Source organism: Pongo abelii, chromosome 8 (assembly GCF_028885655.2).
Source record: "Pongo abelii isolate AG06213 chromosome 8, NHGRI_mPonAbe1-v2.0_pri, whole genome shotgun sequence".
In the NCBI taxonomy this organism is placed as follows: domain Eukaryota; kingdom Metazoa; phylum Chordata; class Mammalia; order Primates; family Hominidae; genus Pongo; species Pongo abelii.
In genome coordinates, this window is record NC_071993.2 from 130,849,256 (window position 1) to 130,874,803 (window position 25,548).

At 47.2% G+C, this 25,548-nt stretch overlaps 1 protein-coding gene across 4 annotated transcripts in view; it reads right to left on the reverse strand.

Moving 5' to 3' along the window:
* CPXM2 (carboxypeptidase X, M14 family member 2) overlaps nucleotides 1–25,548 on the reverse strand; it is a 147,159-nt gene that overhangs the window by 22,802 nt on the left and 98,809 nt on the right. For all 4 annotated transcript variants that reach the window (XM_002821236.5, XM_054523003.2, XM_054523002.2 and 1 more), the window contains exons 7-9: nucleotides 11,781–11,869; nucleotides 2,501–2,624; nucleotides 124–320 (exon numbers count right to left, since the gene is read on the reverse strand). In XM_002821236.5, coding sequence (XP_002821282.4) covers nucleotides 124–320; nucleotides 2,501–2,624; nucleotides 11,781–11,869 — 410 coding nt within the window. The remainder of the gene's footprint in view (nucleotides 1–123; nucleotides 321–2,500; nucleotides 2,625–11,780; nucleotides 11,870–25,548) is intronic.

The following is a 25,548-nucleotide window of genomic DNA, read 5'->3' on the forward strand; positions in this document are numbered from 1 at the left end:
AAACATAAACAAATAAATAAACCTCATAAGGTGGAATTTTGCATAACCCTAGGGCCGGGCATACTCTGGAGCTGGGGCCTCGCTGCCCATGTCCTATTGGGTGAGATGGGCCAGAGCCATTACCCCTTCGTAGGCCTTCTCATAGCCATCGGGATTGAGGGAGGGGAGGATGTGAATCCGCGTCTCCTCCACCAGGTGGACGATGCGCGCATTCCCGGCCAAGTACTCCTGGCACAGGAACTGCACCAGCAGCAGCAGCAGCTCCCGGCCCAGCACCTCATTGCCGTGGGCTCCCGCGATGTAGTGGAACTCGGGCTCACCTTTACTCAAAGACAGAGAGAAGCACAGGTTCATGTTGAAACACAGGGCCAAACGGTGCTTGTCACATTGTGTTGGGGGGGAAAGTCTTGAATAATATAAGCTTACCATTTTAGGCCTATTTGTTCTTTCAAACAAACCTCTAAAATGACATCAGGACAACTGTCTTATTCCCAGAGAGTCAGGTATGTAAGAAAATGTGTACAAAACTCTGACATGACACCTGTCACAGGGTAATAATGTCCATTTTTACTTACCAAGAACAAATCAAATAACATAGTGCTTAGGGCTTAACATTTACAAGTTGAGCACAAGCCGTAGCAATCAGTGCCTCTCTTTTGGGAGGCAATTATTTTTCTTAAAATAACTTCCTATTAAGTTTAACAAAGACAAATGAATATAAGCAGAGAACAGTCCATCAGGGCAAATTAGCAGTGACACAGTGTAAAGTGGGCTTTCTTTAGGTATTTTCTCTTTCAAAGCTCAGCTTTTAAAATCTCAGGGTGCTATGATTTAATGTATGTGTCCCCCCAAAATTCATATGCTGGAACTTAAGATCAAATGTGAGTATTAAGAGGAGGGGCCGGCCGGGCACAGCGGCTCACACCTATAATCCCAGCACTTTGGGAGATGGCTCCAGTGCAGGAGTTCAAGACTAGCCTGGGCAACATGGCAAAACCCTAACTCTACAAAAAAGAAACAAAAAAAATTAGCTGGGCATGGTGATGCACACCTGTAATCCCAGCTTCCCAGGAGGCTGAGGCGGGAGGATTGCTTGAGGCCAAAATGTGGAGGTTGTAACAAGCCAAGATTGTGCCACTGTACTCCAGCCTGGGAGACGGAATGAGACCCTGTCTCAAAAAAAGAAAAAAAAAAAATAAAAGAGGTGGTGCCTTCAGGAGGTGATGAAAAGATTACTCCTCTTATAAAAGGGCTCCAGAGAACTAGCCAGGCACTTTTGACCTTCTGCTCCTGCCATGTAAGACAAGAAGGGGTCTGAAGAGGAACAGCCCTCACCAGGCACTGAATCTGCCCGTGCATTGACCTTGGGACTTCCCAGCTTCCCAAACTGTGAGCAATAAAGTTCTGTTGCTTAGAAATTTCCCAACCTCTGATATTTTGTTGCAGCAGTCAGAAAGGACAAGGGCCTGGTATTTATCAGTGCTGGGCTCCAGCTGACAACACATCTCCTTCCCTCATTGGCAAAGCTGCTGCTTTTGAGAAAATGTGATTTTACCAGCAGATAAAGTTTTTACCATTTAAAATAAACTCCTGCCGGGCGTGGTGCCTCACTCCTGTAATCCCAGCACTTTGGGAGGCCAAGGCAGGTGGATCACCTGAGGTCGGGAGTTCGAGACCAGCCTGACCAACATGGAGAAACCCCCCTCTACTAAAAATACAAAAATTAGCTGGGTATGGTAGCGCATGCCTGTAATCCCAGCTACTCAGGAGGCTGAGGCAGGAGAATTGCTTGAACCCAGAAGGCAGAGGTTTCCATGAGCCGAGATTGTGCCATTGCACTCCAGCCTCGGCAACAAGAGCAAAATTCCATCTCAAAAAACAAACAAACAAACAAACAAACAAAACCACTTCCTGAGAGGAACTCCTGAGACCCTGATGAATGTTAAAGTAAATCAGACAAATCTTTGCACCTGAATATCAGCAGATTTCTAAACAGCTCCCAGATTTACCAAAAAGAAAAACAGAGAAGCCCATCTGACCTATACAGGTGCAGGCTGGGGAGTGACTGAATGGGAAATGTCTGAAAACAGGAAATATCTAAAAATATAATTGAATTTTTTTAAGAATGGGGAGAAGCTCCTCTAATATGAGCCATTAATGATCAGGGAATCCTGAAGGAGGAGGAAATTCTGTCCTACCCACCTCAGCCACTTTCTTCTTTGGCTATTGTGGCTGGTCTCAGAGGTGGACGACAGAGAATGAAATATGTTCCATTTGGAGAAAAGATGGGTATTTCCAGTGTAAATAATTCTATAGTCCATATCACAAGATGAGTGGTTAACAGAGCCAACACGTGCAGAATCTGTCTACGTGAGACAGCAATGGTGTGGACCGCTGATGCCCTGTGGCATGAATCTTCTCATAGGGTGAACAGTCTCCTAACTGTTTACATGAGTACCAAAGATGAAGGGGCCAAGCATCCCAGAGGGGTCCTTCTCACCGACTTCATGCTCCCCAGGGTGATCAGAGATCTCCACAGCATACAGCTTCAGGCCCTGGTGGCTTTTTCCAATGTTGTAAATTCTGGTGATATTGGGACACATTTCATTCACAACTTTCATCAACTGAAAAACAAAGTGAATCAAAAACTCTAAGCATTGATGACAATGCACTAAAAGGACAGAGCTCCCAAGAAGATGGACACCTCTTGCTTTCCTCCACAGCCTCCCAAGCGCCCCCACATTCTGCACACCCCAGCTGCTATCGCCTCTGCCCAGAACACTCTCCTTATATCCCTCTGCCCTGGATAATGCCTACTTTCCTTCCAGCGCCTGCTCTATCATCACCCCCCTAGGAGGAAAGTCCTGGCCATTGCCCCCACCCGGTCATGTATTTTCCACACCCCTTGGTTGTGGCTATCCCTTCCTGTTATCCTCCAAATGTTTATGTCTCTCAAAATCCATAGGCTGAAACCTAACCCCCAATGCATGAATTGCTGGGCCCTCTAGGAGGCGATTAGTGTCCTTACGAAAGAGGCCCAAAGGAGCTTGTTTGCCCATCTGCCATGTGAGGATGCAGCATGATGATGGCCCTGTGAACCAGAGAGTGAGCCCTCACCAGACCCTAGATCTGCCAGTAACTTGATCTTGGACATTCCCACCTCTAGAATTCTGAATAGATTTCTGTTATTTATAAGCTACTCAGGTTACAATATTTTAGCATGAATGGACTGAGATACTTGCTGATAGGGTTTGGCTGTGTTCCCACCCAAAACTCATCTTCAATTGTAGTTCCCATAATCCCCACATGTCATGAAACCGGGTGGGAGGTAAATGAATCATGGGGGTGGTTTCCCTCATGCTGTTCTTCTGATAGTGAGTTCTCACAACATCTGATGGTTTCATTAAGGGGCTTCCCCCTTCACTCAGCACTCATTCTGTCTCCTGGTGCCCTGTGAAGAGGTGCCTTCCGTCACTGTTGTAAGTTTCCTGAGGCCTTACCAGCCATGCAGAATTCTGAGTCAATTAAAACTCTTTTCTCTATAAATTACCCAGTCTCAGGTATTTCTTCATAGCAGCATGAGAATGAAGTAATACACCTTCCTTAGTTGTGACTATCACCTCTCTGGTTGTGGCTATCACATACTTGGTTGTGATTATCAACTCCCTGGTTATGGTGACATCTTCCCTGATTGTGGCTATCGCCTCCCTGGTTGGGGTTATTACCTCTCTGGTTGTGATCATCACCCCCTTCTTTGTGGTTATCACTTCCCTGGTTGTGGTTATCACCTCCATTGCTATAGCTATCGCTATCCTGGTTGTGGTTCTCACCTTCACTGTTGTGGTTCTCACCTCCCTGGTTGTAGTCACCACCTCCCTGGTCATGGTTATCACTCCCCCAGTTGTGGTTATCACCTCCCTGGGTGTGGTTATCACTCCCCTGGTTGCAGTTATCACTCCTCCGGGTGTGGTTATCACCTTCCTGGTTGTGGTCATCACTCCCCTGGTCATGGTTATCACTTCCCTGATTGTGGTTATCACCTCTCTGGTTGTGGTCATCACCTCCTTCATTGTGGTTGTCACTCCCCTGGGTGTGGTTATCACCTCTCTGGTTGTGGTTATCACCTCCTTCATTGTGGTTATCACTGCCCTGGGTGTGGTTATCACCTCTCTGGTTGTGGTTATCACCTCTTTCATTGTGGTTATCACTCCCCTGGTCACGGTTATCACTCCCCCGGTTGTGGTTATCACCACCCTGGGTGTAGTTGTCACCTCCCTGGTCATGGTTATCACTCCCCTGGTTGCAGTTATCACTCCTCTGGGTGTGGTCATTACCTCCTTCATTGTGGTCATCACTCCCCTGGTCATGGTTATCACTTCCCTGATTGTGGTTATCACCTCTCTGGTTGTGGTCATCACCTCCTTCATTGTGGTTATCACCTCTCTGGTTGTGGTTATCACCTCTCTGGTTGTGGTTATCACCTCTCTGGTTGTGGTCATCACCTCCTTCATTGTGGTTATCACTGCCCTGGGTGTGGTTCTCATTCCCCTGGGTGTGGTTCTCACCCCCCTGGTTGTGATTCTTACCTCTCTTGTTTGTGGTCACCACCTCCCTTGTTGCGGTTCTCACCTCTCTGATTGTGATCATCACCTCCCTCTTTGTGGTCACCATTCCCCTGGATGTGGTTATCACTTCCCTGATTGTGGTTATCACCTCTCTGGTGTGGTTCTTATTGCTCTTATTGTGGTCACCCCCTCCCTCATTGTGGTTATCACCTCCCTGGTTGTGGTTATCACCTCCCTGGTTGTGGCTATCACCTCCCTGGTTGTGGCTATCACTTCCCTGGTTGTGGTTATCACCTCCCTGGTTGTGGTTTTTATCTCTCTCATTGCGGTCATCAGGTCCCTGGTTGTGGTCATCACCTCCCTCACTGTGGTTATCACTTCCCTGGTTGTGGTTATCACCTCCCTCATTGTGGTCATCATTCCCCTGGTTGTGGTTATCACTGCCTTTGTTGTGGATCTCACTTCCCTGGTTGCAGTTCTCACCTCCCTCAGTGGTGGTTATTACTTTTTTCACTGTGATTTCCTGCTTTTTTATTGCCCACTCACTACACTGCAGATCATTGAGGAGACAGACTTGGCCTTTTATCTTTTATGCCTGACCAAATAAATGTATCTTAATATCAACTTTTTCTCATAATTTAATGAGCATCTACATTGTTGGGTTGAGCAAATACGCACTGCTCCTTCCCTCCTGGAGCTTGCAGCACACAGCCAATAAGAGGCATGCAATGACCCAGTTCATTGCCACTAAGCAAGGAGAGCATTGGGTCACCATGACAACAGGAATCATGGGGTTAAATGGTAGGAAAAGCAGGCTTCAGCAAAGAAGTGAAATAAAGGCATGCTGTTTTCTGAATTTTGCCTTTTTAGTCAGCTCGTCACACTGATAGCTGAGGTCTGGGAAAATGAGACCAGGGGCCAAAGGAGGTACCAAGGGCTCTGCAAGTCACAGGAGAAAAGGCTACCCTAAAGGTCAAAGGCCAGAGACACCCTATCCCTAGAGGCTGCCTTGCCTCATGTCACTGAGCGTGTACCTGTGAGTTCACTGCAAGTAGCTGTGATTTGCTAGGCTAAATTTGTTTATCAACACCCAAGTGAAAGAAGATCTGATTCAAAGGCATCTCTTTTTTGAGCCAGGCATCAGACCATGCAGTAGGGGCCAGAGGGTTCCAGGGACAATTTCATGACAGTGTGTTAAAGACCAGGAAGGAAGCCCAGGTGCTACAGAAACACACAGGAAGGCCATCCTGGCCAGAGTGGCCGGTGGGCAGGTGCCCGTTAGGGAGGCCCGTGGCCTTCTGAAAGCTGAGCTGGAACTGAATTGATGCAGAACAGAGGAAGGGCATGGCCCACAGCGGGGTGGCGTGGAACTTAATGCGTTCTAGCAAGCTGCCAAAAAATCGGATCAACCGAATTATCCGTAAAATGTCCTTGTAAAGTGTAGATAAACAAATCTGTTGCAAATTTTACGGTGGGTTGAAATCTATTAGAACTAGAAAATTGGTATTATGTAAAATTTATGATACGTTGGAGTTATATGGCTGTGTGCTTCATATGCCTTTCATAACACAACATTCTGTAATGACTGGGAAGAGTGGTTTAATGAGCATCAAGGAGCGTTTCTAAAGGAGTGGGAAGATTTACTTTAGCCTGGCTTTTATGACATGCCTACCAGAGGTGACAGGTGCAGCCTTGACTGGGAATTCAGGGTCTAACTCTCTTACTGCTCCAGGGGTTAAAACAGGCTTCCCTTTATGATAATTCACTTTGTGTCACAATATTTAGGTGAGAGAAAGCTGTCTACAAGGACTCTTATTCCCAAGAATGCTACAACAGAAACCCATCATAAATGGAGAAGCAACATGCAAAGGACATGTAGCTTCTACAGCCATCACCATGAAGACAGACACTGCAGGGACGGCAGGGGGCCACATATGAATAGCACCATGTTTTAATAAAATACACAGTAATAACGTCACCAATTGTGTTAACAAGAACAGTAACAATACGTTCCATTTCTCTACTAAGTCTCATCATCATGACCGGCAGGTAAAGTAGAGAAGGCAGAGGAGATTTTTCCCATTCTACAGACTTGGAGACTAAGGCCCAGAAAGCCACTGAATAATTCACCCTGCATCACCCAGCTGGGAGCAGGAGAAGCCAGGACTTTGGCCTTTCAGGGCTCTTCCCAAACCCCTATCTGTCCATGAAGGTGTAGTAGAGAAATGAGAACCAGTGCATCTCTGCTGCTTGTTTTATTTGCTGCACACTATGACCATTCTGATAGCCACAGCATACTTGCCATCTCCTTTGAGACCCCATATACTCATCCCTGTTGATGCAGTCATTCTCAGCCAACAGCATCGACCTTAGCAAATCCTAACTGGCAGGCAATTCACTGTCTTACACTGGGACCAGTGACTATCTCCACGGACATAAAGCCTGGTGGCTCATCACAAACTAGGCAATGAATGCAAGCATTCAGCCCAGGCTGGCTTCCTTCACTGTTACCCTAACCCCTTCCAATTAGCTGTGGGAGAAACGTGCTGTCAGTACTAGAGATCACGACCTTGACACTGGAAGAAGACAAACATCATCTTCCCTTGAGATGCACACTTAGCTATGGCATGGGAAGATGGTTGGGCCACGAGTCATCAGAATCACCTCCTTACATTCTACCCCTATCACTGTACTTTCATACCAGCCACACTTTCCCACCGATGGCACAGTATTGGTTAACAAAGTGCTTGCCACTGTGCCATGGTGTCATAAGCATCTTTCCCATGAGACCATGGGCCTTTGAAGAATCTTCTCCTCAGTGAAGTTTCTTTACAATTCTCTCTGCACAGTGGCCCTCTGCAATGCCAGGAAGCATCTCTCCAGTGGCTACCAGCACCATCAAAGACATGGGTGGTGGTCACTCTGCTCTTCTGAGCAAGGCGACCATGAACATCCCCAGGAATGAAGTTTCCCATTTAAACACCATTAATTCTTGTAAAGGAATACAATTCTTCTTGAAAGGGGTCAAAGATGGTTTTTTGGAGTTTGCGTCTTTGTGGTAAGTGTTTGGGTCTTGATGACTTCAGTCAGAGTAAGGAATAGAATTTTCACCATGGCCTTAGAGTATGCATTCAAATGGGATGACATCACCCCAAGGGACTGAAAACTGTGGCTAAAAAAGTCTTAGGTATGACAATGTTTTGTGGTCCCCCAAAGCTCAACCCTATCTGGCAAAATCCTATTTCTTAATATTTAATATAATGCAGGTAGGATGATTAAGAAAAGAAGTCTGAAAAGTCTCCCTAGGTGGGTAGTAATGAAAAAGAAGGTTGAGAAACACCACCTTAGAAAGTACCAGTGTTTGCAAGACTCTTGGTCTCTTCAAGACTCTGTTTTCCCAACTCTGAGATGGAAATAAACTTTGCATCCTAGTGTCTACTGAATCCCAGGCTCTGCTGCTTCACTCTCTACTGAAGGGTATAGAATCAAGAGCCTCAATTTCTGGCAAAATGTCAGAAGGAAATTTTTCATAAAGATGGTAAAATGTTAAGCACAATGACACTTGTTGTGGCATGTTTCATACTTTGTCAGTATTCATGAAAAGTTATGAATTGGGAGATATCCAAATGCTCCAGAGCAGGAAAGAAGCTGAGAAAAGTATGACGCATCCACTCACCAGAACATTCTGCAACCTCACAATCACAATTATGAAGACAGCATGGAAAATGGCTAATGATCCAATATTCGCTGAGAAACACAGGGCCAAGACGTAACTATCCTTTCATCAAAACTGTAGGAATTCTGTGAATACAGAAGTTCAAACACCGGATGGAAATGGGGAGAAAATGAAAACCGCCTTTTTTTTAGAGTAGTAGGTTCGTGGAGGATTTGTCTTTAGGCTTTTGGTTTGCATTTGATGCTGACACAATATTGTTTATCCAGTGAATGCCAGCTTTTTTTGTTGTGTTTGTTTGTTTGTTTTTTAAAGAGGAGAGTGGAGAAGAGGAAAGTTCTCTTCTGCCATCATTCCTCATTTGCCTGAGAAACAGGCACCACACCTGGCCCAATGGAAAAGAAATTCCAGAAGAAGGGAAGAGGGAAGGAATGGAGTTGGGTGTGTCTGGACCTACAGGCTTGCTGCTCCGCCCTGGCTTCCTATCCCTACAGGGTCAAGCTGAGCATCGTGCAAGTGGGTGGGTCAGCCATGGTCCCCACAGCCTGACGTCCCCGGCCATCCTTAGTTGCCCTGGAAATCAATATCATTAGATGGCTGCCTTCCAGCCTGTGTCTGCCTATGTTACTTTTTTCCACCCACATCACACTGTCTACATATGGGCCATCAGCCAGTACTTCCTGGGCATTTGGGACCTGACAACACTGTGCCCAAACCAAAGTAGGTCATTAACCTTGTCCTCAAAATCACTTCTTCCTTCTCCACAGAAGCACACCAGGCCTCTCTCTCTTCCCAACTCGCTCCAACAGGTGAACTCCACTGGGCAACCTGCCTCAGAAATGCCTCTCCTCTCATCCTTCTTCAGGCACAGAGGCCCGCCCTCCATACAACTTCCAGAAAGACAGCTCTGCACACCTAAAGAACCTCCACAGACCCCTGCATCAGGACAAAAGCCTCTCCTGGCACTCAGGACCAGCCTCCTCCCAGCTGCCTGCAAATTGTCACAGAACACACCTGTCAGCTCTGACCCCATGCCTTCACTCTTGCTGTCCTCTCTGCTCAGAGCACCCTCCCTCCACCCCTGTCTGCCAGTGCCAGCCACGCATGTTGGATGACAGCTGACTCCCTCTGCAACCAAAACCTTCCAAACCATGGCCAAGCAGATGGCTCCCTTCTCTCTCCCATCCCCCGTGACTGTAAGGACCTCAAATACACAGATTGATCAAGTGCACACTATGGATGATAAAATGACAGGGTCTCTTCCCTCATTGTCTCAAGTGAGGGAGACAGGCAATGTACATATAAACCAGCAATTAAGCAAGTATAAATTGCAACATACGCTATGAGGGTCCTCAGTATATTCTTGGAATAATTCCCTTTCTCCGCCTTATAGTGTCAATGTCAGGACTTTCTCCTTCCTCTCCTCCTCCCTTCTCCACCCCAACCACCTGCAGCTCCCCTCTGCCTGGAACTGTGCCTTGCAAGTCAGTGCTCTCTGCAAAAAAAGTCCCTCATTATCTTCCTCGTACAATGCAATAAGGATTTCTATTTTCACTTCTTGCTTCCTGCTTCTGTTTCTCATTTGTTTTTTGTTTGTTGTAAATGTCTCTTTCAATAGTAGGAAAAATGAACAAGTTTTTCCTGAGGGAGAAAGATTTCTACGGTAACCTAGCAGACTCCATATGGGGAAGTTGCTCAAAATGTTGACTTCTTTCCCATTCCCAGGAGCCAGAAATCCAAATGGCAAATCATTTCTGGCTTGAACACTCTTCAGGATTGATGGGCACTCTCCTGGACAGTCTCTAGTTGATAACTGCTGAGCTGTGGGATCTCACAGGGGTCTCCCAGTGTCACCCAAGGGGGCTACACTGATTATCCAAAGGTCCCTCTTGGCTCCAGTAGTGATCAGTCACCTAGGGTAATGAAGCATACTCTGCTTGCTCTCCTTGTAAGAAAAGAGCCCCAAGTCTCCATGCATGACAACTATTTACAGATAACAGCTACCTAGAGTCTCTGTGCAATTCACTCATTTTAAATGCATTGAGATTTATTGCTTTTGACATTAATTGCACTGAGTTGATATTTGTCTCATTTCTGAGCTCAAGAAGCTGTCCTGAGATGTCCAGTGAGCAAAGCAGAGTTAACACACCAGTGCTCCATAAAATGGAATAGTGAGCAGAGCCATATAAATACCCCAAAAATGTAGAGCAGCAGGGATGATTCACAGCCAAGTCCAAACACATTATCTTGATTTCTGAAGAGCAAGACAGCAAGAAGATTTCTTAGCACATCCCACCTCTAAGTCTGTGCTGACAGGTGTCTGGAAGCTGTGTGTGAGTATCTCAAGTTAGATCACATCAAGACAAACCAGCCTTGTTCATTCCATGGGATTGGAGCTCCGCTTAATTACTCTGATCTCAGAAACATCTTCCACATTTGTACTAGATGGCTGCTCCCCTCCCTTAGCACCTACAAGCCCTCCGTTTGAGCCACGTTAATTTGCCCTTGGTGAATCCTTGTTCTGTAAATGTATTCAGAAGGACATTTCTGCATGTTCTGTCTCTTCAGATTCTTAGCTCTCTAAGGATTTCTCATTTGCCAGCTCCTCCCCATGCTTTCTAGCACATGCTAGGGGTGGGCGCAGAGCAGGATTTCATAGGCACCGCACTTAGCGTAGGTACTGCCTTTTTAGCTTGTCCTAATAAACACACTGTCCCTTCCCCCTTCTGCACTCAGTATGCAAATGCTGTCAAAAGCTCAGAACTATTGGGTTTCTATAATTAAATCTGGGGAAAAATCTCATCTGGGATTGTCTTTTCTTTCTAACAATACTAAGAGCTATGAAGCTGTTAACCAGTAGTTTTGAAATCTGGCTGGACAGCAGAAAAACAAAAAGAGGATTTAAAAATCTGGATCCCCAGGCCCCTGTCTCCTAAGGATTCTACTTTAATTGGCCTGAGACGGGGCTCAATTATCAGTAGCTTTACAAATTTTCCCAGGTGATTCCAATATGCAACCAAGATTGAAACTCTGAGAATCTGAATAATAAGGGGTAGTGCTATAGTCTCTCAGTGCTGTTTTCCCATCTGTAGACAACAATAACAACAGTCCTTACCCTTCTAGAGTTATTAGGAGGACTGAATGCAGTCATGTATGTAAGTTGATCCTATGTGAATATTTCCCACTATTATTATCTATGTTATCCTAGATCCTTTTTCTTCTTCAACTCTGCATATGATCAACATCCTTAAATCAGTGACAGCACTCAAAAACACAATGATTCTCAAGACCTAGAGTATTAACTGAGAAGAACCTGGATTCAAGTTGTGTTTCAACAATCTGCCAGCCAGGAAGCCTTCCTCTGGTCACCTGAACCCAGAATCTTGAAATGACAAGCATTTAGTGTGTCTTCAGCAAACCAAATGATCATTCAGATCCCTAATCATCAATTTCTGGAAAAAAAAATTTAAGTGATTATGGACACATAATACGTTGTTTTTTTGACAAATTCCTGGCATGAGGCTTTGTGATCTGGGTCTTACCTGGCGCATTTCCTTATAGTTGTGGTGCTTAAAATCCAGGTCATCAGTGGTGGTCATCTCGTTCCGGCGGTGATAATAGTTATTAGGATCTAGGGACAGAAACATGATTTTGAATTCACTCCCATCATTCAATCTCCCATGGCATCTTTGTTAGAGACACATTGGGACTGGAGGGACAGTGCAGCCCAATCTCTAGCTTCTGATGTTGGCTCAGAGATGAGAAAACCAACCTGCAGGAAGCAACTTAGGAGTCCAAATTACCCAGTGGTTAAGAGCGTGGAGCCAGAATGCCTGGGTTCAAATCTCCGCTCTTCTACTTACATGCTGTATGAGTATGTAAGTTACTTGCACAGTGTTTGACTTGGTTTTTTACCCATAAACAAGAAAAAGATTGGCACCTTCCTCGATGGTTTATTTTTCGCATAGATGGGACAAATCTATACACCTGGCAAGCTGTCAGCACTGCATAAATAAATGAGTGAATATCATGACTACACACACATGCTTGGAGACTTCTGGAAGGATGTGGACCCTATAAGCCTCTTACCCAGCATTCATTCCCCTTCCTTCCTTCCTAAAAAAGTCCTATATTTGGGAATCCCCTTTTCCCACTTCTAGGAAGATCTCAAGTCCCCAGCTCCAGGGCTCCAACATGACTGGCCAATCAGAACACAGCATCTACTGGCCACTGTAATTGATCCAGATGGAAGGGAAGGACTTGATTGACACAGAGGAGGATTGAGTAACAACCTCTCCCCAGCAGTAAGAATGCAGAAGCACGCTGCCCACTTGCTACTGTGGCCATCTGACCTCAAGAAGAACTAGTCTCAGGATGACTTCTGTGGTGTGGATGACCCAGAGTAGAAGTCACAGAACTCCAGTAACACTAAGAACAACTGAATCAACCAACCCCAGAGCCCAACCTTGGACAAGATAAAGAACCCCCTTTGCAGCTAAGCCAGTGGGAGCTGGGGTTTCTGCTGTGGGAGCAGAAGCACCATGGCGGGTATAATCAGAATGTGTTAACAGAGCTGACCTTTGGGGACTGGGATTTGGGGGTCAGGGAGGCAATGTCTGCTCTTCACTTGATTCCCTTCCACATAAATTGACTCCCTCTCTGCATTCCTATAAGCCTGTATGGTTTATATAGTTACAAAACCCAAGAACACAGAGCAGAGAGGAAAGGACAGGGAGGAGAAAGAGCAAGAAGGAGGGCAGCCAGGAAGAGACCACCCCATCTGCCTCGAGGTCCCCCAGCCAGCCTGGTGGTATCTCTGTCAGGAGGACGCCACTGGAAATGTGGTGTATTTCCTGCTCAGTGTTCAGGGCTCCCTCCAATGCAGAGAACCCTCAGCCCTAGGAACCACGTGAGCAATGTGGGAACCATGCAGCTGTCTGTTTAACCCAGTGGCTCCTAGGGCCACTCTAGAGGCAATGGGGGCAGTAGGGGGCTGAACACTCTGTGTTTATGTGGAGCAGTGAGGCCAGATCTGTGCCACCAACTGTGGTCCACAGACCAGTAGCATTGGCTGTTCGCTAGACCCAGCCCCAATCTACTGAATTAGAAACCACACTGCAACAGGATCCCAGCTGGCTCTGTAGACATTCACAGTTTGAGAACACTCAGCACATGTTACATACATCTGCCATCAATTGAGCCAGCCCTGTGCCTGCATCCCCACAGCCACAGGTCACAAGCGCCATACCCAAACTGATCAAGGTTCACTTAAAGACTGGCCTCACCCTTGAGAACGGAGGCCACTTGCAACAAGTTAAAAATCACATATAGACCCAAACACTGAAAATACAGCTTTTAATATTCACAAACGGCTTTCCAGTCTTGCAATTACAAACAAATAACTGTTATGGGAAGGGAAATAATGTAGGAGTGCAACTGGCATCTTGTCCACACAAGAAAGCAAAGCCATTCAGGCTTAGCCTGATGCCTCAGTGATTTCTCAAGCCCTTTCCTTTTAGGAGTGGAGGCTGACCACGCCTCAGGCAAGCTGCCTTCCCTTTGATTTCCAAACCTGCCAGTTTCAAAGCAAAGGTAAAACATGTATTTTGCATTCATTTACACCTAACTCACTCGCAGGCTATTTTCTAAGAGCTACTCAACACACCCTAAACCTCGGGGGCGTCTTTTCAAAGAACTTTAAAGCCCCTTTTGTTTTGGAACACAAATTATGCCTTCAAGGTTCTCAAAAAGGATTGAAGAAAAACTGACAGCCCTAAGTACAAAAGAGCTCTATGTTTGGCAACATTCTTCCTTCCTCAAGGCTAATCGGGCTTCTGAAAGGTATGGGTACCTTTTCCAGAACTGTCTCAAAACTTCATAACTTTCAGTCACCCACATTTTGAACAAATACTCACTTACTTGTCCATGTATTCTGATTGGACCAAGTTTTATTGAGACCCTCCCTATTAGGAGCCCAGCACTTAGGTAAGAAATGAGTGAGGAGGACTGAGCCCAGAGTCCACAGACAGAGCCAGTTAGTCATCTAAGCCTGCTATCCCCTGCTTCCTTCTGTGGACAAGAGAAGCCCTTCCTCCTGTCAGAGTTGTTTGAACCAGAGCGACTCCATCTTGAATAGGAGCTGCGGAAAATGAGGCTGAGACCTGCTGGGCTGCATTCCCAGTAAGTTAGGCATTCTAAGTCACAGGATGAGATAGGAGTCTGAAACAAAGTACAGGTCATAAAGACTTTGCTTATATAAAACCGGTTGCAGTAAAAAAGTCGGGAAAACCCATCAAAACCAAGATGGCGACAAGAGTGACCTCTGGTAGTCCTCAGTGCTCATTATACACTAATTATAATGCATTAGCATGCTAAAGACACTCCCACCAGTGCCATGACAGTTTACAGATGCTCTGGCAAGATCAGGAAGTTACCCTATATGGTCTAAAAATGGAGGGTCCCTCAGTTCTGGGAATCGCCCACCTCTTTCCCACAAAACTGATGAATAACCCACCCCTTGTTTAACGTGTAATCAAGAAGTAACAATAAATAGAAGCAGCTGAGTGGCCCATGCCGCTGTTCTGCCTGTGAAGTAGCCATTCTTTCTTCCTTTACTTTCTTAATAAACTTGCTTTCACTTTACTCTATGGATTCATCTTGAATTCTTTCTTGCGCGAGGTCCAGGAACCCTCTCTTGGGGTCTGCATTGGGACCCCTTTCCAGTAACACTCATGTGGGGAATCTATTCCAGGTGCTTCAGATATGCAAGTGTGAGCATGTGACTCAGGAACACACTTCCTTCCTTCAGCTAGGCACTGGCTCAGAGATGATCCCAGGATCCAAGCCAGGCCGATCAGATGACTTTTCTCACAGAGCTTGCAGTCTCTTCTGCTGGAGCCCTCAGAGGGTAGGATGTGAGTAGGAGGTGTTTGTGGCCAACTTGCCAGTCTGCAAGTTAGTGACAGAGGGAGCCCTGACCTCCAAGCAAAGGCCCTGAAATGTCAGATCTATTCTTGCCTAAAGCCAAAGTCAGACCTGCCTCTGGAATTTTTGCTTATGTGAGCCCTAATTTCTTTACATTTTTCTTAACCTAATTTGAGTAGGACTTCTGACCTTTGAAACAGAAATGCAGGCTGATCCAGTCTATTGGGGCTTTATCCTCACAGAGGGAGCTTTGATGCTATACCCCCTGTATATGGAAAACTAGCTGATTCCTCTGCAACACCTTAGTGACAGGGATCCACAAACTCCAGGAGTGGGGCCTGAAATGCTCTTTCCATCCTTACTTCCCTATTAGTAAACTACTCAAGCATTCTGCTCTGTCCAAATTGATCTACTAATTCTACCCTGTTATGGGCTGAATTGTGCTCTCCCACCAAAGAAAAGCTATGTTGGAGTCCTCACCCCCAGTGCTTGAGAGTGTGACCTTGCTTGGAGATGGGGTTCTTACGAAGGCTTTTGAGTTGAAGCGAAGTCATTAGGTGAGTCCTCATCTGATAGGGAGATTTGAATACGGACACACACAGGGGCAACACCAGCTGAGTGAAGGCAGAGGCTGGGGTGATGCACTTACAAGCCAAGGGATGTCAAAGGCTGACATCAAACCACCGGCAGCTCTGAGAGAGGCCTGGAACAGATTCTCCCTGACAGCCGCAGAAGGAACCAGCCCTGTCGACACCTTGCTCTCGGCTTCTGGCCTCCAGAACTATGGAAGGATAAGTTACTCTAAGCCACCAGTTTGGGGCACCTGGTTATACCAGCCCTAGGAAGCTACTACCTGCCCTAAACATCTCTGCCTCCTCACCCCTGAGTCCTCCTGTGGTTTTCTTTTGACTCCTCAGAGACCAGAACAGATGTCTGCTGCCCTGTAGGGCCTTCTGGTCACCCTCATCTCAGTCATTTCTTACTCCTCAGACATGGTCATAAAAATAAATCCTTCAATCACCTGGACTACCTTTCATCTCCTTTCAATAATCTATTCTCGGGTATCCCTGATGTAAGTTCATGGGAGCCCTCTGGAGACTAAGAGCTCACTCCCTCATGAAGCAGCCTCTGGTGCTATTTTCAGCCCTGATTGCTAGGAAGGTCCTCCTTTATCAAGCTGAAGTCTACCTGCTGATCTTAATTCATTCCTCTTCAGCTATGATGACTAAGCCTTCTCCCTTTCATATATGATTGAGGTAGGAGAACAGGGTCTGGAAGAAGGAAACATAAGGCCGATTCATACTGACTTCCTAGAACTAAATCAAATGGAAACACTTCAGCTATGACAGGAAATATACTTTCCATTTACAGAGGGCATACACCAAGTAAAGGACTTTGTAACTTTACTTCATCCTCTTCATTTACATAGGGCGTACACGAAGTGACCAGTGGAAACCTCTAGAAAATTCTGTAATGGGGCTCTTGAGCCCCTATGCTCAGGCCCGCCCCCACCCTGTGGTGCGTACTTTCATTTTCATTTTCAATACATCTCTGCTTTGTTGCTTCATTCTTTCCTTGCTTTGTTTGTGCATTTTGTCCAATTCTTTATTCAAGATGCCAAGAACCTGGACACCCTCCATCAGTAACATGACGATCCTACAGATTTGGAAGAAATGTAGCCTATTTTCCCCTGAGTTGTCTCTGTTCCTGCCTAAATATCCCTATTCCCTGCACCGCCCTCATGATGATTTCCACGGCTCTCACTGCCCCGGTTTCCTCCTCTGAACACACTCTATTCTATCTGTTGCTTCCCCAACCTGTAGCACTTGGGACTCTGACATGTGGCCTAACAACAAAGCAACCAACTTGTCCCAGTTTTTCCCAGGACTGTCCTGGTTTTAAACAGAAAGCGTCGTGTCGTTGGAACCCCTCAGTCCCTGGCAGCCTGGGATGGTTGGTCACCCTCTCCAACTAACTCAAGCAACTTTAGCTTGAGTTTCCTAAGACAACTTAATTATGTGGCTTAAATCACTTTCGCTTCTTTTTTTTTTTTTTTTTTGAGACGCAGTCTTGCTCATCGCCCAGGCTGGAGTACAGTGGCGTGATCTCGGCTCACTGCAAGCTCCGCCTCCTGGGTTCACACCATTCTCCTGCCTCAGCCTCCCGAGTAGCTGGGACTACAGGCGCCCGCCACCACGCCCGGCTAATTTTTTGTATTTTTAGTAGAGATGGGGTTTCACCATGTTAGCAAGGATGGTCTCGATCTCCTGACCTTGTGATCTGCCCACCTCGGCCTCCCAAAGTGCTGGGATTACAGGTGTGAGCCACCGTGCCCAGCCCACTTTAGCTTCTTAAGGACCACAGCTCTGACTAGGCAGATACATGCCTGCAGATGTCTTCTAGTTAAAAATTTAATTATTAATTGATCAGCTTGTTGTTTTGCTGCCTTAATGACTACAGTATATGAGAAAGCAATCTCATGATCCCATCTTAGGCTAGATATGACCTACATTTGGCCAATGCCCATTGATTTATGCAGATGTAGCTTTAATCTTGAAGCAAAAAGCTTTTACTGACTTCATCCTATTGTTCACTGAACACTGCTACATGCCCAGCACTGTGTGAGATGCTGGGGAAAAAAGCATGAAAGATACAAGGCCCCCAACCATGAGGGGCTCACTCAAGGCTCATGGAAGGAGCACACGCATCTGCAGACTAAGACGGACGTGTGGCAAAGTCTGCGTTCCTCTTCATCCTCTGTTTCGGGAAGCATATGTGAGAGAGAATGAGAGACAGAGACCCTGCTTCCAGCTGCCTTCCCTGAAACACACGGCCTAAGCTCTGCGGCATCAGGCAGCTCAAGCAGACACTGACCCCATACCTGACGGCAACCAATTGGACATTCCCAGGACCCTACGCACATCCACCGGTTGTTTAGAAGTGAGAAATAAAAATAAAATTCTAAGCTCCCAACTGATGGAATGGACAACCTCTTGGCCAAGAGAATCCCAGAGAAATTTGGAAGCTGAGTTCACCACCACAACAGATGGAGACGGGACACACCTCATTATACCCCATTCCTTACTGCCAGTCATTCGGCTTTCTACCCTATGGGCTAAAAAAACAGCTCTTTCAAAAGACAAGATCCTTCCAGGCACAGCTTATCTTCCCAAGCACCAAAAAAAGACAAGATCCTTCACCCCTCCCTGAGACGTTGCCTCCTCTATTCCCTTTTTCTTCAAATGTTCACCTATCTTATGTCAAATGTAGATTTACTGGGCACTAAAGTCTCCCAAGGATGTCATCATTTGCCTCAGTGCCAACCTGCCCCCCCTTCTTGTAAGGAAAATGTATAAATACTAAACCTCCTGAGAACCTCTTTGAAAAAAACAGCCACAGATGCTTCTGTGACTTGTGTTTCTCCCGGGCACACCCTCCAGCTGGCCCAAAAAACCATGGTGATTTGACACTCGGGCCACAATCCCTCAGAGGAGGAGAGTGGAAGAGGAGGTTGGCTAAAGCTGGAGTGTCAGTGGTGGGAGGCCTGGGCTCCGAGGTGGCTATAGCCAGTTCCCCATGCAGCTGGGCTGTGAGCTATGCTGGGGACCAGATGACAGTGCAGACAGAGATGGAAAAGGGACACAATTGGAAGGGGAGATCTAGGAAAGGTGGAAGGAGGCCCCAGGTGGGCCTGGCAGCATCAGAACCCATCTCACCCTCACTCTTGCTGGTACCAGCGCCCACATCAGCCACAGCTCAGGGCTCCTGAGCCCCAAACCAAGTGCTTGCTCACTACGTGAGACCTTCTTTTTTTTTTTTTGAGATGGAGTTTTGCTCTTGTCACCCAGGCTGGGGTGCAGCTCACTGCAACCTCCTGAGTAGCTGGGATTATAGGCACCTGCCACCATGCCCGGCTAATTTTTGTATTTTTAGTAGAGACGGGGTTTCGCCATGTTGGCCAGGCTGGTCTCGAACTCCTGACCTCAGGTGATTTGTACATGGGACTATTCTTAAAAGAACAGTAAGAATCCCAGATCAAGTCCCATTACTAGGACTTCAACGGGACCAAGATTTTGGGCTGCTCTGCTTGCTGTTTGCTGCCTTACTGGTTGGGACCTTGATTGAAATGAGTAGGTGCGTGGCTGGGGAAAAGAGGTTCCTTTTTTGGGAAGGTGGCTCACCTGCAACCCAGAAGCCCGGGCTCAGGATGCCTGTGAATGCTCCATCCAGACCGGCAGACCCACAGGGACAGCAGATTCCAGGTTACCCGGGGATGGCGGAGGGGACTGGGGAGTGATTACTCTGGGTTTGTAGCCCTCATTTTTCTAAGAGATGGTTTAATTATTTTTTCTCTCTCTTCTTCTCTTATTCCCCCAGTTCCCCACTTCCTACTTAGCCCTTTAGAAATGCAAATACAGGCTGAGAGTGGTGGCTCATGCCTGTAATCCTAGCACTCTGGGAGGCTGAGGCGGGTGGATCACCTGAGGTAAGGAGTTCAAGACCAGCCTGGCCAACATGGTGAAATCCCGGTCTCTACTAAAAATACAAAAATTAGCTGGGAGTGGTGGCACATACCTGTAATCCTAGCTACTCAGGAGGCTGAGGCAGGAGAATCACTTGAACCCCAGAGGCAGAAGTTGCAGTGAGCTGAGATCATGCCACTGCACTCCAGCCTGGGCGACAGAGCAAGACCCCATCTCAAAAAATAAAAATAATTAAAAAAAAAAAGAAAATAAAATAAAATGGAATGCAAATACAGCCTTTTACCTCCCCCTTCACCAGCCTCTCCCTACAGGGCAAGTTCTTTTAACTATCTGCTCCAAAACAGGTCTGGAGAGTTACAAGTGGATTTACAAACCAAAGCAAGCCCAATATGAAACTTTCCCCCTCCAGGAGGTTGCCTGCCCACGAAGGTGCCAGCAATCACCAGCCCAATCAACCAGTAGGGAAGGCATCAGAGCTAGCATGAACCCTTCACCCTTGCTTGTTCCCTCCCCTGCCTTTTAAAAGTGCCTGCTTTCTGCTCCAAAAGTGAAGCAGCACATTTAAAGACAAGACGCCTCTTCCCCTAAGCTGGCTTCAGAATAAACCACTTTCTTTATACCAGACCTCACTCTTGTTAATTGGACTCTGTATGTGGTGAGAGCAGTGAACCTGCTCTTCAGTTTCAGGTTCAGGGAGGTTTTATGGGGTGATGACAAAGTTTTGAAACTAGAGAGGGCTGGGGCTTGCACAACATTATGAATACACTAACTATCACCAAAGCGTACACTTTAAAAGTCTTAGTGTATATTATATGAATTTCACCTTGATTAAAAAAAAAAAAAAAGGATCACTGGCCCCAAAGTGCTCTCCGAGAACTGAGGACACCAGAGGTGCTAGGTCACAAGAGATTTTTCTTTACCTGGCACAATGCCAGCCTCCCACCCAAGGAACAGCTGCCACTGTGGCCTTGTGACCTCCCTAAGCCCCAACATGCTCAGCAGACCCCTGAACAAAGATGGTGTGAGCTGAGCACGAAACCCCTCCCACAAAGAGCTGGCTGTCTGAGGCAGTCACCTTTGTCCAGACACCATTGAGTGCTCTGATGACAAGGTAATTCCTATAGAGCAAGGCCACGAGAGACCCAGGAGCCGCAGACCCCTAGGCACAGCCTCACCTGATCCTGGGTCATCACTGTCAGCAAGAACATCAAACCTGCCACCCCACAAGGCCCCTCAGAGGGGGCAGCACATCCTCTGTGCTTATTCACTCACTTCCACCCCATTTCCTATGTCCCCATCGCACAACTTCTCCACTGTGGGAGCGGAAGTCCAGGAAACCCTCTGGTTCCCTGGCAGATGCTGCTGTGCCAAAAGCCCAGGGCCAATTTGCAGCTTGACTGGCAGGGAAGCTGTCAGGAAAGACAGTTTTCAAGAGTGTGGCTGTTTTAACAGTTTCCCAAGATCATCAACATTGGGCAGCTGGACCACGAAGAGAAATCTCACATTTATTTAAACTTGGTAATGTTAGAAACAAATGCTTGTTCCCTGGTGCTGAAAAGAAGAACCAGCACCCAAAGAATTTTCCCAGCAAGGCAATTTTCCTTCTATAGAAGGGTGCAATGTGCAGATGGAGCAATGGTGAGAGCACACCTGAACAAGGGAGGGGAAGGGGTTCTTATTCCTGATGCAGGTAGCCCCTACTGCTGTGTCATTCCCCTATTGGCTAGGGTTGGACCACACAGTCTAAGTTGATTCCAATTGGCTATTTTAGAGAGAGCAGGGGTGGCCGGGTGCAGTGGCTCACGCCTGTAATCCCAGCACTTTGGGAGGCCGAGGCGGGCGGATCACGAGGTCAGGAGATCGAGACCATCCTGGCTAACACAGTGAAACCCCGTCTCTACTAAAAATACAAAAAATTAGCCAGGTGTTGTGGTGAGCGCCTGTAGCCCCAGCTACTTGGGAGGCTGAGACAGGAGAATGGTGTGAACCCAGGAGGCGGAGCTTGCAGTGAGCCAAGATCACACCACTGCACTCCAGCCTGGGTGGACAGAGCAAGACTCCATCTTAAAAAAAAAAAAAAAAAAAAAGAGAGAGAGAGCAGGGGTGTGAGCCAGAGTGGTGGGAAAAGTGGTTACAGAACACGTGACTCAGGATAATTCAGGTCAGAGCAGGTGACCAGGGGTGACTCAGGGTGGAGCAGGTGACTAGGAGTGACTGAAGACGGAGCAGGTAACCAGGGGAACAGATGTGAACTACGGATTAGAACTCATGGAAAAGGTTGTTTACTGAAACTAGGGGCGAGGGAGCAAAGAGAACCAGGAAGTTAAACTTTAAAATGGAGAACAAGGAATAAGAGAGCTGAACATACTGACATACTGATTCTTTGAAGAGAAATTTGGAGTTCACTATATTTAACAGTAAGGGGAAGCTGCCTTCTGCTGCTAGGAGGACAGGCTGCAGCCAACCTGGGCCAATCCCACCTCAGCTGAGAAGGATTCACCAGGAATAAAGGCATCTCACAGGTACAGGCAGGTCTCCCCCATCGTGCCAGGAGAGACGGGGGCAGCAAGTGTGTCTATTTTATCTCAGATTCCCAAGAGTCTGCCTCAGAACAGGCACCCCATACGTATTTGATATATGAATGAGTGAATGAGTAAATGAATGAACGGATGGGTGGACATTCTAATCAAGTTATTTGGGAAAGGCCAGTTATGAAGAAGATGCACTTTCTAGGGCACATGAGGTCTCTAACTGCGGCCCACCTGAAGCTGCGATGCTATCATTATTACCCTATTACCATGGTAGAACAGAGAATGGAAGGTAGGGTGGGAGACAGTAAGTTAAAGCCACATCATCAGGGGTGAGGACAGTCACGAGAGTGTGCCATCTTTGAGTCTGAGTATCGGTTTCCTGGGGCTGCCATAACAAAGCACACCACACTCCAGGTGGCTTAAAACAGCAGAAATGGCGCGGTGGCTCACGCCTGTAATCCCAGCAATTTGGGAGGCCGAGGCAGGCAGATCATCTGAGGTTGGGAGTTTGAGACCAGCCTGACCAACATGGAGAAACCCCATCTCTACCACAAAAACTACAAAATTAGCTGGGTGTGGTGGCACATGCCTGTAATCCCAGCTACTCAGGAAGGCTGAGGCAGGAGAATCACTTGAATCCAGGAGGTGGGGGCTGCAGTGAGCCAGGATCGCTCCACTGCACTCCAGCCTGAGAACAGCAGAAATGGACTCTCTCATGGTTCTGAAGGATAGAGCTTCAAGGCATCAGCAGGGCTGCAGTCTCTCTAAAAACTCTAGGGGAGGATCCTTCCCTGCTTCTTCCGATGTCCATTGGCTGCCTGCAACCCTTGGCTTGTAGCCACATCACTCCGATCTCCACCTCCAATGTCACATGGCATTCTCCCTGTGTGCCTCTGTCTCTGTTTTCTCTTCTTAAGGACACCAGTCATTGGATTAAGGGCCCACCCTCATCCAGTATGACCTTCTCTTGATTGACAACATTTGTAAAGACTCTGTTTCTAAATAAGATCACATCCAAGGTTCTAGGGGGACCTCCTCTTGATTGATTATATCTACAAGGATGCTGTTTCTATATAAGATCACATTGGAGGTTCTGAGGGGGACATGAATTCCTGGGGACACTATTCAGCCTGGTGCAGTCAGTCGTGGTGAGCCCTGAACAAATGCCCACTGCGAGAGGCCATCCTTCTAACTGAGCTGCTTCTGTACAGTGAGCGGTGGGCTTCTTGCTGTGCAGCTGAACCCAAGCCCAGAGTTTGAGACAGGCCAGGAGAGAAATCTGTGGTTCCCGTGTGACCTGCCGTCTCAACCTCAAATCCCAGAGTACTTTGCACAGGGAGAGGCCTTGGCATTCTTGTTGTTGGAAAAGTAGTGATTTAGCACCATTAGCGAGTCACAGAGAGGACAGAAAACAAAACCAGGACAGGGTTAATGGGGAGGAAATATCTTCTCACATCCACTCACCACCTATGGGATCTGGTGACCTTAGAAATGAGGCAGCCACAGAACAAAATAGCCAAACCTCAGGGAGAGCAAAGAGGAAGAAGGGGAAATTGGGAAAAATAAAGCGTATTGAGCACTAACCATGCACTGGTGCTCATTTAGTCTTCACAGAGTCCCCGATCAGGAATGGAGGGGCTGCTGGAAACTTACAATCAAAACAAGAGCAGCCTCTTCTGCTTCCTAGGGGAGTAGCAGAGTTCTTCTCACGGAACTCATGGTTTTGAAAGGCAAGGCGCCAGCTAGCCAGGATGGAAGAAGGTCCCTACCAGAAAAAAACCCAGACATTCCGCCCACCACCCCAACCCGGAAGCCCCAGAGACAGGAAGCCAGAGGACAGCAGAGACAGACACGGGAAATGAGAAGCAGAGACAGATAGGAAAGATCTCCCCAGGGAGAGCACAGTTCTAACGCCAGTGTGGCAGGGCAGTGGGCTAGACTGAGGAGGAAGGCAGTGAGCAACAGGTTGGTTCCCCTTGCTGGGATGACAAGAAAACTCAGGAAGAGAAACGCTGATTGCCCAGGCTGCCCCTTTGTTATCCCCAGACCTTCTGCAATACTCATGCATACAAATCGGCATCAGTGGAGACTGCTGTTCTAGCACCCAGAGCCACTGGCAGGAAAGACCTAAGGCAACCCAGAGCACAGCTGGGACCCACAGGTGGTAGAAGACAGGTGGGCAGCCACCCCAGAGCCCCCAGAAACTCTAGGGAAGGAGGAGATTTGGGATTTCCCATAGGACTGTGAGGAACATTTGTGTTATTTTATTTGAATGTTTTATGAAAGCATGACCACAGAAGTTGAAGGACTCAGCCACACCCCTACAGCGAAGGTATTCCCTCTACTCCATGGGAAAGTAAACCACAATACATTTGCATGGGCTACCTGAGACCACAGTTGTTGAGGAGCAAAAGTGGAATTTGAGGCTGGGCGCGGTGGCTCACGCCTGTAATCCTAGCACTTTGGGAGGCCGAGGCGGGTGGATCACGAGGTCAGGAGATCAAGACCATCCTGGCTAACACGGTGAAACCCCATCTCTACTAAAAATACAAAAAATTAGCCAGGCATGGTGGCGGGCGCCTGTAGTCCCAGCTACTCGGAGCCTGAGGCAGGAGAATAGTGTGAACTCGGGAGGCGGAGGTTGCAGTGAGCCCAGACCACACCACTGCACTCCAGCCTGGGCGACAGAGCGAGACTCCGTCTCAAAAAAAAAAGGTGGAATTTGCACCCAGGTCTGAGCTGAGCCAAAGCTCATGTCCCTTCTGTCCACCAGGCTTCCCCTGAAACGGGTGTGAACTCATCTCCTTTTTAAGGCCCTGGCAACCAGAAGGGCTCAGCTGGTACTCAGCAACTCCAATAAGCTTGTTTATGCCCATCAAAAAGACGCTCGCTGATGACATCACCCTCAGCAAAAGGAGGCCTAGTATGAGGAAGCCAATGGCTGCTTCATGCCCTCTACCTAATTCCTATCTTTTTAAGAGTCCAGGCCTGGAGACCAAATGAATGATCAACCCATTGCCACAAGAGGGTATTCAGACTACAGGCCTGACTTTGCAAGCAAAAATGGAAGGGAGCAAAGCAAATCAATTTATGTACAAAGTCTTGCACCCATGGTGACCCAACAGAGCAACAGCCCATCCTTTCTCCAATTTGTTCATCTTGATGATGGGTGAGGTGGCTGGCTGAAACATCATAGTTTAGCAAGACAGGTGGTGGCCTTACAATTAAAATAGCTTTTCAATAATTATGAACTAGTGAACATGGGCTGGGAGGATGTACGTATCAGGGGGAAGGATACAGCGTGTCACCTGCTCTTGGCCAACTTGGAGGACTGACTCGCAGGCACTGCCTTTCCGCAGCTCCTCTGTGCT